The sequence below is a fragment of the Anomaloglossus baeobatrachus genome, chromosome 4 (assembly GCF_048569485.1).
Source record: "Anomaloglossus baeobatrachus isolate aAnoBae1 chromosome 4, aAnoBae1.hap1, whole genome shotgun sequence".
Lineage (NCBI taxonomy): Eukaryota > Metazoa > Chordata > Amphibia > Anura > Aromobatidae > Anomaloglossus > Anomaloglossus baeobatrachus.
This window is the reverse complement of record NC_134356.1, coordinates 371578010-371597060: the sequence shown is the minus strand read 5'-3', so window position 1 is coordinate 371597060 and position 19051 is coordinate 371578010. Positions and strand designations below refer to the sequence as shown.

General features: G+C 42.4%; 1 protein-coding gene across 2 annotated transcripts in view; it reads left to right on the top strand.

Annotated features, from left to right (window-relative positions):
• Positions 1-16111, top strand: part of LHFPL3 (LHFPL tetraspan subfamily member 3) — a 176890-nt gene extending 160779 nt beyond the window's left edge. For both annotated transcript variants that reach the window (XM_075345179.1, XM_075345178.1), the window contains one exon: positions 6626-16111. In XM_075345179.1, coding sequence (XP_075201294.1) covers positions 6626-6639 — 14 coding nt within the window. In that variant the 3' untranslated portion in view covers positions 6640-16111. The remainder of the gene's footprint in view (positions 1-6625) is intronic.
• The last annotated feature ends 2940 nt before the right edge of the window (positions 16112-19051 follow it).

Here is a 19051-nt window from a genome sequence, read left to right as displayed (position 1 = left end):
GACCAGGTCATTTGGTTTAGTACCCCATCACTCTCCTTCTTAGTCAAATAGCCCTTACACAGCCTGGAGGTGTGTTTGGGGTCATTGTCCTGTTGAAAAATAAATGATGGTCCAAACCGGATGGGATAGCACGCTGCTGCAAGATGCTGTAGTAGGCATGCTGGTTCAGTATGCCTTCAATTTTGAATAAATCCCCAACAGTGTCACCAGCAAACACCCCCACACCATCACACCTCCTCCTCCATGCTTCACGGTGGGAACCAGCCATGTAGAGTCCATCCGTTCACCTTTTCTACAAAGACACGGTGGTTGCATCCAAAGATCTCAAATTTGGACTCATCAGACCAAAGCACGGTTTTCCACTGGTCTAATGTCCATTCCTTGTGTTCTTTAGCCCAAACAAGTCACTTCTGCTTGTTGCCTGTCCTTAGCAGTGGTTTCCTAGCAGCTATTTTACCATGAAGGCCTGCTGCACAAAGTCTCCTCTTATCAGTTGTTCTAGAGATGAGAAGGTGTGTCCAAACTTTTGGTCTGTACTGTGTGTATATATATATATATATATATATATATATATATATATATATATATATATATATATATATATTTTTTTTTTTTTTTTTTTTTTTACTTTTTCTATATTTAAAACTTTTTCTCTACTTTTTAATTTATTTTGAAATCCCATTAGGGCACTTGAACCTACGATTGTACTATTCATTACAATATGACAGTATGGATGTGTATAGTAAAAATTAGTTTCCTATGAGCGCCAGTCACAGGCTTGTCATCATTGAAGCACCATCATGGCAGGTCCCTGAGCCTTCATCAGACCCCCAACTGTCATAGCAACTCATTGACACTCAGCTATCTCATTATGGGAGGTGGGTATGGCCACATGTAACCATGCGCTTCCCAGTTCACATACCTTAGAGCAGGTGTGGGGAACCTTTTTTCTGCTGGGTGCCATTTGGAAATTTCTACCAACCTTGAGGAGCACACAAAACTATCAACATGAAAATGACCCTGCTATATTTGGTCAAACAATTAACTCACTGTGGCGGCTGGAGCTTCTACTGTTTGGTGCAGCTGTAATATTAGGCGATATTGATCTTGTGGCTTTTCACAACTGCTTTTCCAGGTTTGAGTTGGCTGGGACTGCTGTATATACATCACAGGGGAGGGTTGGGAGATATATAGATCACTGGGGAGGCTGGGGGGCATAGACATGACTAGGGAGGCTACGGGCATAGAAATCAAAGAAGATGCTGAGGGCAAATACATCACTTGGGAGGAGTATATATCAGTAGAAAAGCTGCGTGACATAGACATGGCTGTGGGCATAGACATCAGTAGGGGTGCATAATTGATGGGGAGCACAGACATAGCTGGGGGGCATAAACATTGCTGGAGAGGGCTGGGAGGAATATACATCACTAGGGAAGCAGTGGGGTATAGACATCACTGGGGGTACATACATCACTGGGCAGCACAGACATCACTGGGGGTATATACATCACTGGGTTGCACTGACATAGCTGGGCGCACAAACATTGCTGGGGGTATATACATAGCTGGGGGCTCAGACAGCCCTGGGGGATGCCGGAGGGGCACAGACAGCCCTGAGGGCACGAGAGAGAGGCTGGAGGCACAGACAAACCTGGGGAACGCTGGAGCCACAGAGAGCGATAGGAGAGGCTGGAGGCAAAGACAGACCTGGGGGAAGCTCGGGGCACAGAGATCACTGGGGGGGCACAGATCACTGGGGAGAAAGAGGGGCACAGAGAGCGCTGGGGGAACAGACAGATATTGGGGAGGCTGGAGGCACGGGCAGACCTGGGGGAGCTTGGAGGCAGTTAGAGAACTGGAGGAGGTTGGGATCACAGAGCGCTGGGGGAGGCTGGAAACACAGAGTGCATTGTGGGGAGGCTGCGAGCACGGAGAGCGCTACCGCCGGGCACAGCGAGAACTGCCGCCGCCGGGTACAGAAAGCGCTGCCCGCCTGGCACACTAGGACCTGGGGGATGATGGGGCAGTTGCTCCTCTTCTGCTGGATTGTAGCACACCTCGCGCCCACCGCCTACCCCGCCTACAAAGTACGTCATCACGTTAGCCAGTGCCAGTGTGGGGATGTAGTCCTTCAGGTATAGGAATTGCAGCGTTCAGCATTGAACGCACCGTGTGGGGTTTTAAAGGGCCAGCAGCCAGCAAGATGCAGCTGCCGCCCTTGCACTGTGGTCCCCGGAAATCAGCCCAGGGGCCGCAGAAAAAGTCATCACAGGCCGCATACGGCCCATGGGCTCGAGGTTCCCCACCCCTGCCTTAGAGTATGTGCACACTTTGAGTATTTGGTTGCAGAAATTTCTGAACCATTTCTGCAATCTCTTGGCAGGAAAAGCACAGTGCAAAAGTGCCCTTTTTTGCATGGGTTTTTTAATGCGTTTTTCATTGCTTTCAATAGTGAAAAACGCTGAAAGAATTGATATGCTGCAGATAATTTTCTGCACCAACATAAGCATTTGCTTGCAGTTTTGTGACAAAACTGCACTAAAAACATGATAAAGACTCACTATGTGCACACAGCCTTAAATGCTGTTGTCAGAGATTGATCCCTATTTAAATGATTAACATCAGTGAGCAGAGCTCAGTTAGATTCAGATGATGTTGGTGTAACAGCCATTATCTGCTGGGAAAGTTGCAAGTTTTGTGAATGTTAGTTATGTTTTGGCTGCCGGGAGGCTCCCTCTGGTGGCCAGGAATGGTTTGGACTTGGACCAGGTGTGTTGTGCAATGGGCGTTTCCTTTTCTAACTCTCTGCTTATTTAAATCCTGGTCTGATAGCAGGCTATGCCGGATGTCAGTTGTTCTTTGTATCACCAGCCTGCTTCATTCTGCTCCACACCACATCTACCCCAGATAAGTGCTTGCTCTTTATTTATTGTTTGGTTCTTTTGTTCTTATCTGGGTTTGTCTTTTGCTGTGGTTGTTTTCAGTTTCTTTGCATGCAGGGATTTTCCCCCTCAGTTGCTTGGCTGGAGAACTCCCTGCAGTTCTGTTTGGAGTATAGCTCCTTTAAATCCATGTGTTTGTGGCTTGTTGAATTTGTTATGATTCTTGTTTTCTGTTCATTGGTATGACAAGAGCACCTGGTATAGGACGGAGTTCAGATCGTGTGATCTGAGGACCTTTTTGTACTATCAGGAATTTGGAATTTTGTAGGGTTTTTCTCTGGCTACCATCAGCCCCTTTCCTGTCCTTTCCTATTTTAATCAGTGGGGGCCTCACCTTTTGCTAATCCTGTCATCTATCTGTGTATTGTGTTTTTCCTATATCACCGCAGTCTTTGAATGTGGGGGGCTTGCTATTCTTGTCTATTTTCTGAGGCAGAGAGTTATTCATCTTTCCTTCCTTTAGGATAGTTAGTTCTCCGGCTGGGTCCAAGGTGCACAGGATGTTAGTTCACCCCTCGGCTACTTCTAGTGTTGATGGTTATTAGTAAAGGGATGGTGGCCAGATTAGTTGCCAATGCTCTTGTCACCTTTTACCAATGATTTGTGGTGGTCTTCCATGGTTCTGGATCATAACATGCAAGCCCAGTTACTGAGCTTGCTTCAAAGACAGGGATCCAATACATGTTGTAATAGTATGTCATATGACTATAACAAAACAAAACAATCACTGATCTCGGGGAGACCAGCCAGAGAAAACACTGCCAGCAGCCAGCGAGGGCACTCAAGACAGTGAAATCCTAGGTACATTGCCCCCTGGGAAATATGCAAATCAAAAAGGTCTGTGGAGCCTCTGTTAGGAGTCTCAACACAGAAACCAGCCAGATATCCCTCCGGGAAGGGCCCAGCCAAGGGGTGACTCTTTTTAGGAGACCACCATAACCACCATATTAAGTAGCCCTTTCAGTCAATATCCAACTTTTTGACAAGTTTAAAGATATGACAAGGGAAATACCAAGGCCAGGTATCCATCCACAGACAGCCGTTTTGGGGTATTGCCCCTCATCAGTGTGGAGTAGGATTCTGGCCGGGTGGGAGCAATGCCTAGTAGACCAACAAAACAAAACAAATCACTGATCTCGGGGAGACCAGCCAGAGAAAACACTGCCAGCAGCCAGTGAGGGCGCTCAAGACAGTGAAATCCTAGGTACATTGCCCCCTGGGAAATATGCAAATCAAAAAGGTCCGTGGAGCCTCTGTTAGGAGTCTCAACACAGAAACCAGCCAGATATCCCTCCGGGAAGGGCCCAGCCAAGGGGTGACTCTTTTTAGGAGACCACCATATTAAGTAGCCCTTTTAGTCAATATCCAACTTTTTGACAAGTTTAAAGATATGACAAGGGAAATACCAAGGCCAGGTATCCATCCACAGACAGCCGTTTCGGGGTATTGCCCCTCATCAGTGTGGAGTAGGATTCTGGCCGGGTGGGAGCAATGCCTAGTAGACCAACAAAACAAAACAATCACTGATCTCGGGGAGACCAGCCAGAGAAAACACTGCCAGCAGCCAGCGAGGGCGCTCAAGACAGTGAAATCCTAGGTACATTGCCCCCTGGGAGGGATATCTGGCTGGTTTCTGTGTTGAGACTCCTAACAGAGGCTCCACTGACCTTTTTGATATGACTATAACAGAGAATTGCAACCTTTCAGTTTTCTTCAGTCTTCTCATTTTTATCCTGATTCCTCTCCATAGAAGCAAAAATCTCTATGACCATCTGAACTGAACTGAATCATGCTACCCATAGTGAAAGTATTTTGTTTTTAAGTCAAGGATGCAATAAACTCTAATGATATACTAAGGCTAATTTCAATGTTAAAGGAATCCTTCACCAGATTTCTGCTCCTGCATCTGAGAGCAACATAATGTAGGAGCAGAGACCTTGATTCCAGCAATGTATCACGTATAATGATGGGTGGACCCAAACTGTAAAAATTTAGATCCATGCGGGTTCAGAAGACCGTGAATGTCGACCCCGTCCCTGGAGTTCTTCGGGAACTCCAGGTGGCAATCCGTATCCAGCCACCTGGGTAATAAAAAAAGAAAATAAAGAAGCAAGCGCTTCATACTTACTGATCTCCGTGCAGCTGTACACTGCTTCTGGAGCTGCTCATTATGTTCATGCATATGCACTTCTTCCCCTGCCCACTGGCAATCCCCATGTCTCTGATTGGTTGCAGTCAGACAACGCCACCACCCTGTGTGACAGCATGTCTGTCCGCTTTCAATCAGAGGCACTGTCTGCATCTAGATTGGTGTAAAAATAAATAAATAAATTGGCATAAGGTCCCCCATATTGTGATACCCAGCCACAATAAAGCATACGGTTACAGACTTCAGTCCCCAGCCGTGCACGTTATCTTGGCTGGGTATCAAATTTTAAAAAAACACATGCAGCTTTTTTAAAAATTATTTAAATAAATAATTTTTTAAAAAACGCTGTGCAGTCCCCCCAATTTTGATACCCAGCCATGATGAAGCCGACAGCTGGTAGCTGGTATTCTCAGGCTGGGGAGGCCCATGGTTATTGCGCCCCCCAGCCTAAAAATAGCAGCCTATAGCTGCCCAGGATTGTCGCATCCATTAGATACGAAAATCCCTAAACTTTATCCGGCTCATCCCAATTGCCCTGATGCGGTGGCAATCGGAATAATAGGGTTAATAAAAGCTCATAGCTGCCACTAAGCCTTAGATTCCCATTACTAATCTGTAAGTAAAAACAAGGAAACACAAACACGGAAAAAAATATTTTATTTGAAATAAAATACAAAAAGAACACATCCTCTTTCACCCCTTTATTAACCCCAAACACCCAGGTCTGACGTAATCCACACGAGGTCCCATGACAATACCGGCTCTGCTACATCTGAAATGACAGTGCGCATGCATAGAATATCACAGCCCGCTGTGAGCTTCAGGCAGATACTGAGCCGCGCGATGAGCGATGTCACTCAGTTTATTTGCGGTCACAGCTGAAGGTCCCCACAACCCTCCACCTGTGATCACTTGAGTGTTTGGGGTTAATAAATGGTGAAAGAGGATGTATTTTTTTGTATTTTATTTCAAATAGAAGTATTTTTTCGGTGTTTGTGTTTATTTCTTTTTATTTACAGATTAGTAATAGGGGTCTCATAGATGTCTGCCATTAATAATCCAGGGCTTAGTGGCAGCTGGGGGAGCCCAATAAGCATGGGTCCTCCAAGCCATAGAATGCCATATCAAAATTTGGTGGGATCGCACACCAGTATTTTTTTAATTATTTTGTTAAATAGTAATTTTTTTATTTTTTTTTAAAAAGCTGCATGCAGTCCCTCTTATTTTGATACACAGCCAAGATAAACGCTTGGCTTGGGGCTGCAGCTTGTTACCGTATGCTTTATCTGTGCTGGGTATCATAGTATGCTCCTACAGTATGCTGCTCTCAGATTAGTTAGAAAAAACCTAGTGACAGATTCCCTTTAGACCTCAAATATGAATCATAGTCCCGAATTGAATGACTAACATAAGACATAAACAAAACATGCATTCTTTCCTTCTATATTATCCATTAATTTTTAACATATTTTACCTCCATGGCTAATATCTGAGTATTCATTTATGTTTACATTTCTTTTTTTTTCTGCAGGTCTCCTGAGTTAATATGTTCACTGACAAGCACAAGTGAAAACCAGAGAAAATGATTCTGTATGCCATCATTGTTTAAGAAGAACGTTCAGTGTACAAGGATGTTTCAGAAGTTACTTTTCCATAACAGCAGTTGAAGAATATTCTTCTCTATATATCATTGTCATCTCTCCGTTTTCGAATAACTCTCCTAAAATTACTGATCTATACCTGTGACTACATGACAGTGCGTAGGCAGTGTGCAACATACATAGGTAGTGAGCCCTATAAAACTTTGCTCAAAAAGCATACATTTTTAGGCCCCAGATTATAGCCTTCCTACTAAAAACATCTGAGGCACATCTTGGCCAGAAACTATCAATTACTACATCTAATAGTAGTGAATATTTTATATACAGGTAAAAACTGTTAAGGATGTCGTGACTGAAACACAAGTAGTTGTTGGCAGATATTTTATGACTCATTAGGTAAAATACATTATGTGCCAATTAAAACATGTTTGCACTCAATATATCACATCATCTGCAAAAATACATGAGTTATGTGCCAGAATTTTAAAAAGGATTATATTAGCTGCAACCAGTTAGCCTCATTACTGATGTACGAACTGTGGACATAAAGGACATATAAGTATCACTTTCTACTGCCAAATATTACTGTATAGAACAATGTAGCTCCCCAAATGTTCTACATTCTTAAAAGATCATTTATCATATCATACAACAAGTGTCATATCCAGGGACGCACTGTATCCCTCTGCACATATGAATTTAATTTGTACCTGAGCGTTTGAGCCATGTGAACATAAAGGAAATTTAGTGCTTGAGCCAAAAATCATTTTGGTTATCCAACAGAAGTGGAACATGTAGAAAATGTATTTGACCAAGTGAGTAGCTCTTCACTTATGAATCCTGCATCCTTAATTGTTACCTTGTCATTGGCAATTGACTGAATGTTTCTGTTCATAAGGAAACTTGCCTTGTTCTCAACCAATGAACAACTTGCAGTATATGTGTTAGAGCATTAGTTGTTGGGTTATTTGAATGTAACTCTAGTCTAAATGTGAAGACATGGATTTACAAGATTAACTAAGAGGAACATATATTAAATCACAGCCTCTACAATTGTTACATGTAAGTATTAACCATCAAACTCTGAAAAGTTTCTTGGTTGTGGTCATTATTTTCTCATGCGTGTGTTTGCATATGTAATATGATATATAAAGCAATGTGCTAAAGCTTTAGGCGGGTGTGGTAAGAAGACTTCAAAGCAAGGATGCTTTAAAAAATAAAAGTGTTAATAGTTTGGGGGGGGGTTTTTCAATCCACAAAATGAACATAACTGAACAAAAGAAATCTAAATTAAATCAATATTTGGTGTTACCACTCTTTGCCTTAAATACATAATCAATTATTCAAGATACACTTGCACACAATTTTTAGGGGAACTCAGTAGGCATTTTTTTCCAAACATCTTGCAGAACTAACTATAGATCTTATGTGGAAGTAGGCTTGTGCAAATCCTTCTGCCTCGTTATGTAATTCCACTCAAACTTGATGATGTTGAGATGAGAGCTCAGTGGGGGCTATGTCATCACATCCAGACTACATTTTTAGCCAATGAGACACCTTCCTGATGGTAGTGTATGATACAAAATTATCTTCCTGTATTTCTCACCATTGAGGTCACCATTAATCCTGACCAAATTCCCAACTCAATTTGCTGAAATGCAGTGCCAAATTTGCAAGAAGCCGCCACCATGCCTAATTGCTTCCTTTAGACATTATTGCACTGCTCTCCAGGCCTTTGGCAAAAAAAAAACTGCTTTATGTTATATGAGTAGACAAATATTTAAAATTTTGACTCATCAGCCCAGAGCACCTGCTGCCATATTTATCCATCACAGTTCCTATAGCTATGTGCATAGTTGAGTCGCTTGGCCTATTTTCTGTGTCTGAGTTATGGCTTATGGCCACAAATCATTTAAGCAGACCACTTCTGGCTGGACTTTTCTAAATAGTAGATGGGTATATCTGAATCCCACAGGTTGCTGCCAGTTCTGTTCTGATGGCACTGCTGGACATCTTCTGACAAAGTAGGGTAGTAAGCATGATTTGTCTTTCATCTGCTGCACTGTTTGCTTGGTCTAAAACTGCTATTAGGCTATGTGCACATGCTGCGTTTTTATGACGCTGCGTTTTTGTGCGTTTTTGGCCGCTAAAAACGCAGAAAAAAGCAACAGCGGCAAAAAACGCATGCGTTTTTGCCGCGATTTGCTGCGTTTTGCTGCATTTTTGATCTCTGCGTTTTGCTGCGTTTTTCCAATGCATTGCATAGGGGGAAAACACAGGAAAGAATTGACATGTCCATTTTTTTTTTAAGCTAAAAAACGCAGCTTAAAAAAAAAGTTGTGTGCGGACAGCAAAAATGAAAACTCATATACTTTGCTGGGGAAGCAAAGTCATGCAGTTTTGAGGCCAAAAACGCAGCCGAAAAACGCACAAAAACGCCTCGAAAAACGCACTGTGTGCACATAGCCTTACAGTGCTCTACATTGCCCATTTCTCAGTGCTTCCTCAAAAGATGATCAGCACATCTTGAAACCCCAGTCTGCTTTCAGATCTATTCCTGGGAGGGATCTTGATGATGCTGTATTTGTGTCTTGTTGCTGTGCTCAGTCTTGCAGTGGTGTATGACTTGTGACAAAAAGTTGTCTTAACCCCTTCACGACCGCGGGCAGTAAAATTACGTCCTATTTTAACGTGACTTAACGACCAGGGACGTAATTTTACGGCCTAAACTTCATTTGATTGCCGTGGCCATAGCAACGGCTTTCAAATGATGTCCCCTGCTGTTTCTTACAGCAGGGGACCTTTGCTTGACCCCAGGGGGGGTTGGCATCGCCACCCCCCATAGGCGATCGATGTGATTGGCTGTTCAAATCTGAACCGCCAACCACATCGTTCGCACTAATTTCGGCAAAAATAATGCCCGAATTAGTGCGAGACTGTGAGATCCAGCTATGAGATGCCGTAGCAGCTACAGCAGATCATAGGTGGATCTCAAACATGTCACCCCCAGCCCCTGCAGCACTGATTGGAGCGATCGTGCTATGACGCGCAATCGCTCCAATCAGTGTGCAGAGGGGCGGTCTGATCTGCGGGTGGCCGCCCTCCCCAGGCCTGTCCTGGTCTGCGGACCCTCCCCCAACATGTCTGCAGCGTGGAGTGGCTGGTACTTTTGGTACCACGCCACTGCTGCTGCCGCCGCAGACGCCGCCTCTGCTGTCACCGCGCCTGCTCCAATGGTAAGTATTGCGCTCCGGCGATGGCCCCTGCGCGCTCCCGTGAAGGCCCCTGCGCGCTCCCGTGAAGGCCCCTGCCCGTGCCCTCCCGATCTGCCCCCCTACGCCCCGATCTGCCCCCCGGCATCCCAATCTGCTCCCCACGCGATCTGCCTGCCTCCTCTGTCATCTCTATTCTGCTTCCAAGGTTCCTTCCTTCTGCCTTTGCTTCTCCGCCACCTCTGCTCTCCCTCTGCCCCCCCATCTGCCCCCCCCTCTCCCCATCCCCCCCATCCCCCTCTGCCCCCCCCGACGTCCTCTTACCTGCCTTCACGGGTCGTCCGAGGTCTTCACTGGCCCGATCACATCTGCCTCCATCGCTGGGTCCTTCTGCTGATCTGTCCAACGTCCTGCCTGCTGCTGGTGTAAAGCTGTCTATCTCACTGCCTTCTTGTTCCTCTGCAGCTCTTCTGGTCAGTGATCCTCTTGGTACTGTGAGTATAACTTTTTTTTTTTTTTTTTTTTTTCTTGTATCCTGTCCATTTTTACACCTCATCCGTTCTTGCGTCCCGCCAAGCGCTGATCAAGGATACAGATAACGGATCTCCATCCGTGGTCAGTTTTTGGCGTGACTTTTTTCCGTATTCGCGACGCTTTTTGTATCGCATCCATCCGTGCGTCCCGCCAAGCGCTGATCAGGGATGCACATAACGGATCGGCATCCCTGCTCAATTTTTGGCGTGACTTTTTTCCGTATTCGCAACGCTTTTTGTATGGCATCCGTCTGTGCGTCCCGCCGAGCGCTGATCAGGGATGCACATAACGGATCGGCATCCCTGCTCAATTTTTGGCGTGACTTTTTTCCGTATTCGCGACGCTTTTTGTATCGCGTCCGTCCGTGCCTCCCGCCGAGCGCTGATCAGGGATGCAGATAACGGATCGGCATCCCTGCTCAATTTTTGGCGTGACTTTTTTCCGTATTTGCGACGCTTTTTGTATCGCATCCGTCCGTGCGTCCCGCCGAGCGCTGATCAGGGATGCACATAACGGATCTGCATCCCTGCTCAATTTTTGGCGTGACTTTTTTTCCATATCCCTGACGCTTTTTGTATCGCATCCGTCCATGCGTCCCGCCAAGCGCTGATCAGGGATGCACATAACGGATCTGCATCCCTGCTCAATTTTTGGCGTGACCTTTTTTTTCCGTATCCCCAACGCTTTTTGTATCTCATCCGACCGTGCGTCCTGCAGCGGCCGATCAGTGCACCGCGTCTGTGCGTTTGAAAAGTTAAATGGCGTTCCTTCTCTTCTGAGCCCCGCCGTGCGCCCAAACAATTACTTTCCACCACATATGAGGTATCTGCGTACTCAGGAAAAATTGCACAATATGTTTTATGGTACATTTTTTCCTGGTACCGTTGTAAAAAAAAAAAGCTACCTGGTTGATACAAAAATTTTGTGGTTAAAAAAAAATAATTGTCACGGTTCAACGTTATCAACTTCTGTGGAGCCCCTGAGGGTACAAGGGGCTCACCAAACATCTAGATAAATTCCTTGAGGGGTCTAGTTCTGAAATGGGGTAATTTGTGGGGGAGCTCCACTGTTTAGGCACCATAGGGGGTCTCCAAACGTGACATGGCGTCCGCTAATGATTCCAACCAATTTTGCTGTCAAATGGCGCTCCTTCTCTTCTGAGCCCCGCCATGCGCCCAAACAATTACTTTCCACCACATATGAGGTATCTGCATACTCAGGAGAAATTGCACAATACGTTTTATGGTGCATTTTTTCCTGATACCCTTGTGAAAAAAAAGCTACCTGGTTCAAGTAACAGTTTTGTAATGAAAAAAAAAAAAATTGTATTCATGGCTCAACATTATCAACTTCTGTGGTGCCCCTTGGGGCTCGCTAAACATCTAGATAAACTCCTTTAGGGGTCTAGTTTCCAAAATGGGGTCACTTGTGGGGGAGCTCCACTGTTTAGGCACCATAGGGGGTCTCCAAAACGTGACATGGCGTCCGCTAATGATTCCAACCAATTTTGCTGTGAAATGGCGCTCCTTCTCTTCTGAGCCCTGCCATGCGCCCAAACAATTACTTTCCACCACATATGAGGTATCTGCGTACTCAGGAAAAAATGCACTATAAATTTTATGGTGAATTTTTTGCTGATACTCTTGTGAAAAAAAAGCTACCTAGTTGAAGCAACAGTTTTGTGGTAAAAAAAATTTTTTTTCTTTTCACAGCTCAACGTTCTAAACTTCTGTGAAGCCCCCAGGTGTTCAAAGTGCTCACCAAACATCTAGAAAAAATATTTGAGAGCTCTAGTTTCCAAAATGGGGTCACTTGTGGGGGAGCTCCATTGTTTAGGCACCTCAGGGGGTCTTCAAACCCGACATGGCGTCCGCTAATGAGTGCAGCTAATTTTGCGTTCAAAAATTCAAATGGCGCGCCTTCCCTTCCGAGCTCCGCTGTGCGCCCAAACAATTGATTTTTACCACATATGGGGTATCAGCGTACTCAGGAGAAAATGCACAATAAATTGTAGGGTGCCCTTTCTCTTTTCTCCCTTGTGAAAATGAAAATTTTATGGCTAAAGTAACATTTTTGTGTTAAAAAGTAAAATTTTAATTTTTTCCTTCCACATTGCTTTGGTTCTTGTGAAGCACCTAAAGGGTTAATAACCTTTTTGGATGTGGTTTTGAGCAGAGTGAGGGGTGCAGTTTTTAGAATGGGGTCACTTTTGGGTATTTTCTGTCACCTCGGCCTCTCAAAGGCACTTCAAATGTGATGTGGTCCCTAAAAAAAATTATTTTCTAAATTTTGTTGGAAAAATGAGAAATCGCTGATGACCTTTGACCCCTTCTAACTTCCTAACGAAAAAAAATTTGTTTCGAAAATTGCGCTGATGTAAAGTAGACAAGTGGGAAAGTTTATTTAGTAACTATTTTGTGTGACATATCTCTCAGATTTATGGGCATACATTTTCAAAGTTTGAAAATTGCGAAATTTTCAAAATTTTTTCAAAATTTCCTAAATTTTCACAAATAAACGCAAAAATTATCGGTTTAAATTTACCACTGACATGAAGTACAATATGTTACGAAAAAACTTTCTCAGAATCACCAGGATCCGTTGAAGCGCTCCAGAGTTATAACCTGTCAAAGTGACACTGGTCAGAATTGCAAAAAATGGCCCGGTCATTAGGGTGTTTTAGTGGCCGGGGGTGAAGGGGTTAAACAACCTAACCTTTGTATGAGAGTTTGGCTTTTCCTCACCCAGTTTTAAGCCTTCTTCACAGCTGTTTCTGTCTTAGTTGACTGTGTTTCAACCTACATATGAAAATGATGATCATTATAACTTAATTTGGTATAATTGGTTACTTTTACACCTAACGATAATACTACAAATTCCCTAACGTTGTTAAAGTGTACCTAGAAGAATCAATGCTGTTTTAAAGGCTAAGGGTGGTCACAACAAATTTCACTTTGCATTTTATCGTCAGGACTTCCTCGCTTTAACCTTTCACTTTCCATCTCGTCTACATATTTCCATTTTTCTAAATTCCCCCTTTTTAAATTTTGACTGGTTTACTGTTTAGGAGTCCAAAAATAAAGAATATATACAGTCATGGCCAAAAGTGTTGGCGTCCTTGAAATTGTTCCAGAAAATGAAGTATTTCTCCCAGAAAATTATTGCAATTACAAATGTTTTGTTATACATATTTATTTCCTTTGAGTGTATTGAAACAAGAGGGGAAAAAAACACAGAGAAAAATGGCAAATTGGACAAATTTCACACAAAACTCCAAAAATAGGTGGGACAAAATAGTTGGCTCTCTCAACTTAATATTAACTTAATATTTAGTTGCACACCTTTTGAAATAAATAAATGCAATTGATTGCTTCCTATACCCATCATCAAGCTTCTTACACCTGTCAACTGAAATTGTGGACCATTCTTCTTTTGAAAATTGCTCTGGGTATCTCATATTTAAAGACTGCCTTCTCCCAACAGCAATTTTAAGATCTCTGCACAGGTGTTCAATGTGATTTAGGTCCAGACTCATTGTTGGCCACTTCAGAACACTCCAGCACTTTTCCATCCATTTCTGGGTGCTTCTTGAAGTCTCTTTGGGGTCATTGTCCTGCTGGAAGACCCATGACCTAGGATGTAAACCCAACTTTCTGACATTCTGCACTACATTCTGACCCAGAATCGTTGAGTAATCTTCAGATTTCATGATGCCTTGCGCACAGTCAAAGCAGCCAGTGCCAGAGAAAGCAAAACAACCCCAAAACATCTTTGAACCTCCACCATATTTGACTGTAGGTACTGTGTTCTTTTATTTGTAGTCTTCATTCACTTTTTGGTAAACTTTACCAAAAAGCTTTCTTGGTCTAATCTGTCCAGTAGACGCTTTCCAAGAAGGATTTTGGCTTACACACTTTTTGGCAATCTTCAGTCTAGCTTTTTTTAAGTCTCTGTGTCAGCAGCAAGGTCCTCCTTGTATGTCCAGCCACAGTGTTTCATTTCATTCAAATATTGACGAATAATTCACACTGACGCTGATGCACCTTGAGTCTGCAGGACAGCTTGAATGAATTTATTTGGAACTTGATTGGGGCTCTTTATTCACCAACTGGACTATCCTGCGTTGCAACCTTTCATCAATTGTTCTCTTCCATCCATGTCCAGGGAGATAAAAGACAATAAACATGTATAACAAAAGATGTAATTTTAATAATTCTAGGAGAAATACTTCATTTTTTGGAACAATTTTAAGGCTGCCAACACTTTTGGTTATGGCTATATATATATATATATATATATATATATATATATATATATATATATGTGTGTATATATATATATTATATATATATATGTGTGTATATATATATATATATATATATATATATATACATATACACACACACAGTATATATACACACAGTATATCTGTATATATATATATATATGATACATGTGCACACCTGCCTAAAAAATGTTGCACAGTGCTATATATCCACACATCTTCCTTTTGTAACTGTATCATTGAAATAAACATTTTTGAAATGATATATATTGTGTAACAGCAATTATAATTTTTAGACACTTTACAGACACTAAGAGAAATGGCTCATTTAATTATCCAAAATCTAACATTTGTTGAACTCTTACTTAAGGAGCCTTGATTGTATATGGTGACGTTCTGTGTTCTTAGATACTTAAGGTAGTAATGTAAATAGTTTATAACAAAGAGGTAAAGTTTGTACTGTTTCAATAGCCTGTAAATTATATTGTCATACTCGTTGAATAGTGATGCTATCACAAACAGAGGTTAATGATATATCTTGTATTTTACCATCCCCTCAATATATAATGGATATTTTATATCACTATGGAGTTGATGACTGGCACATTTAACTAGTATTTAGATTTTGTTCTTGTTTTATCAAATAAAGCAGGGGTTAACTATCTTAAATATTAGTATGCAGGACTGAGAATTTTAGCGGAACAGCTAAGCAGCGGTACACTGCAACTTAAATTCGCATGCAACATGTACTAAAATCTCTTTTGCATGCCAGTACTATTATTCTCTACAGGAAATAAATCAATCTGATTTGCTACTATCATGAAAAGACAGCACATGATGGTAATTTAAAAGTATACGGTATATTTCTTTTTGCCAATAATGAATAATGAAAATTGATTAGATACATTTTCACAGTAAGTCCTATAGAAAGGCCACGCAAATAAAAGATTTCTATTTTTGTAACTAAAAACTTTAGAATATTTCTTGTAATGCTTATAATTTGACCATATTATACGGTAGAAATTTGACATTTGAGAAAGAAAATAACAGTTGTCTATGTTCTAGTTCATTTATGGTCCTAACAAAATGTTATGGCTAAACCAACCTTGCAGGGGTGCGGGTGTCTCTAATATGTTTACCACGGCAGTCTTAACTTTTTTTTTTGTAAATCATAAAGATACTGCATTTTTAATGACTTATACATATTAGGTTCGGAGAAATAAAAAGAAGGAACAAATTCATATGTATAAAAAGAAAGTGTGCCAATTAATGTTTGGTAGGTCTTTTGAATTAGTGTATATACCAAAAAAAATGTCATCTTGATAATAAAATTAAGGTTGCTTTCAATAAAATTTTCTTTTAAATAAAAATAATTTTGTCTCCAAGACTCTTCATTTCTATTGCGGTCAAAACATTATTTAATTGAAATCAAACATGTAAATACTGATACAGCTTTTTATAAAGAATAAATAGGTTTCACTTCTGTGCAGTAGAATAAGTGCAGATAGAAATATTTTGTGTATCCTTCATATTTTGGGTTCCTACGCACTTGCAATTTTGGTTTATGAAAAAAAACAACCACAAAATACATTAGTATACATTAGGTATACTTAGATACATTGTGTCATTACCTAGTTATTTTTGAAGGGGTTGTCCACATATGGGGACATTTAAAAAAAAATGTTCTTTTAAGATGTTTTTTTACGTAAGTGCATGTAATTGGGGCTATAAATCATTTATTGCAATTGGATTTCATTAAAGTTTTTGCACCATTTGTCTTCTGTAGCCTTTGTGTTGCATAGTCTATGCCTCGCCGCAGAATCAATTAACCATCGTGAATCAGTCAGTCAATATGACAGTCTGTTGTCAGAGAGTTTGTAATTGTTTTATCCATCTTTCTGACCTCCTCTTAATGAATTTATGACCCCAAATGACATCATAGCTGAATGTGCAGAGGAACAAATAGCCTGTAGAAGCCAACTAGTATTTACATTTGCAATTACACCTAATTGAAAAAATTATTTTTTTTAGCTTCTATACATGCATTCAAGTAAAAGAAAGGACTCCAAAGGTGGACAACCCTTTTAAATCTTGATGTGTTATTTGGAACGTAACAGTAGAGGAAAACTAAAGTAAATCTATACAAAAGCTGTATAAAAATAGGCAATTACAAATAGCAACCGGTATAAATTTAGCTGCGAGAAAACATCTTGAAATCCTGATTTTGTCCAGTTACTTTTATATTCTTAAAGGGGTTGTTAAGCATTGGTGTACAAGTCTGCAGTCACATAGAGTGACTGCAGACTTGTGAATCCTCATGGCACGTAGTAATCATGCTGTTAGGATTTTTTTGCTGCTGCCACTATACATGCAGTCATCTGCCAAGTAGACGTCAGTGGCCTCGCTTAAAGGAGTTGTCTGACATAAACTCAAAATTTTTTGGTAAGCTAATCTGTGCTGTATTGTCATATAAAACACCCCTACATTGTTATCTTTTGCTTTCTAACTTTTGTTCCTCTTGAATTATCCCTTTATTCTCTGCAGTTTTTTGTTTACATTTTGCTCCAGCAAACTGACCACTTCCTGTGCAAAACCTCAGTCAGAGCTCGCACTGCCCGGCCTCACTGTCCAGCCCCGCCCCCTGCCAGCCCCGCCCTCTGCCCGCCCCCTGCACACACATTCCCTGTCAGTATTCTTCCCCAGCACCCGACCTGTTATCACTCTAGCAATGGAAATAACAGCCCCACATCGGGCTCTGCGCCATACACACACACACACACACACACACATAATGGGCTCTGCGCCACACACACACACACAACACACTCACACACACATCGGGCTGTGCACCACACACACAACACACGCACGCACACATCAGGCTCTGCGCCACACACACAACACACGCACGCACACATCGGGCTCTGCGCCACACACACACACACACACATCGGGCTCTGCACCCCACACCACATCAGGCTCTGCAACCCTCCACACACACAACACACGAACGCACACATCGGGCTCTGCGCCACACACACACATTGGGCTCTGCACCCCACACCACATCAGGCTCTGCAACCCTCACCCCCACACACACACAAACACACACACGGCGCTCTGTACCGACCCCCACCTCACCATCGTTCTGTACGGACCCCTACCCCCATAGGGAACACATGTAGGCTACATTCCTTTGACCATTCCGTTTTTGCAGTCCGCAAAAAACGGTCCATTTTTTCACGGATACATCCGTGTGTCATCCGTGTGCCTTCCTTTTTTTGCGGACCGCGAAAAACGGAAGCAGCAAGAAAGATAAATAGATGAGTAGATATAGAGATGAATAGATAGATATAGAGACAGAGAGATAGAGGCATGAATGAATGAATAGAGGGATAGATAGATAGATAGATAGATAGACAGATAGAATCATAGATAGATGAGAAAGACATATAATGTCCTACCCCCTGCATATTCTAAGCTGGCACTCTTTAGTGACTTTCATGTGGCACTAAAGGGTGCTTAGCCTTGTATTTATCCAAAGAATAAATATTTAAATAAAAAAAAATAATTTAAAACAAAAAACATGGGGTTCCCTCCGAAATTGGTTCACCAGCCAAGGTAAAGTGGACAGCTGTGGTCTGGTATTCTCAGACTAGGGAGGTCGACTGTTATTGGACACTCCCCAGCCTAAAAATAGCAGGCCACAGCCGCCCCAGAAGTGGCGCATCCATTAGATGTGCCAATCCTGGTGCTTCGCCCCAACTCATCACGTGCTCTGGTGCAGTGGCAAACGGGGTAATATATGGGGTTGATGCCAGATGTGTAATGTCATCTGGCATCAAGCCCTGGGGTTAGTGATGTCACGTGTCTATCAGATACTTTTTTATGTGAAAAACCACTCCCCAAAACATTCCCTCTTTCACCAATTTATTGAAAAGAAAAACAAATCCAGGTCCGGCGTAATCCAATGTAGGGGTCCCATGACAATCCATACCATAGTCAATGTCCCAGTCAATGAAGAACAGAATGTTCCCCATTGGCTGGGAGAGTAATGCAGTGACCTAAGCTAACATCAATAGCCCAGGTCACTGCAGGGGATGACGAGCGCTGCTTCAGGAGGTTAGATGAGATCATTACCTGCTGTGACGATCTTCTCTTCACTCCTGTCAGCGCTGTCACTGCCTTCTATGCCCGCCACGTTCTCAGCAGTATCGCCCGTGACGTCACCGCTAGTGACGTGAGAATGTGGCGGGCATAGAAGGCAGTGACAGCGCTGACAGGAGTGAAGCAAAGATCGTCACCGCAGGTAATGATTTCAGTTA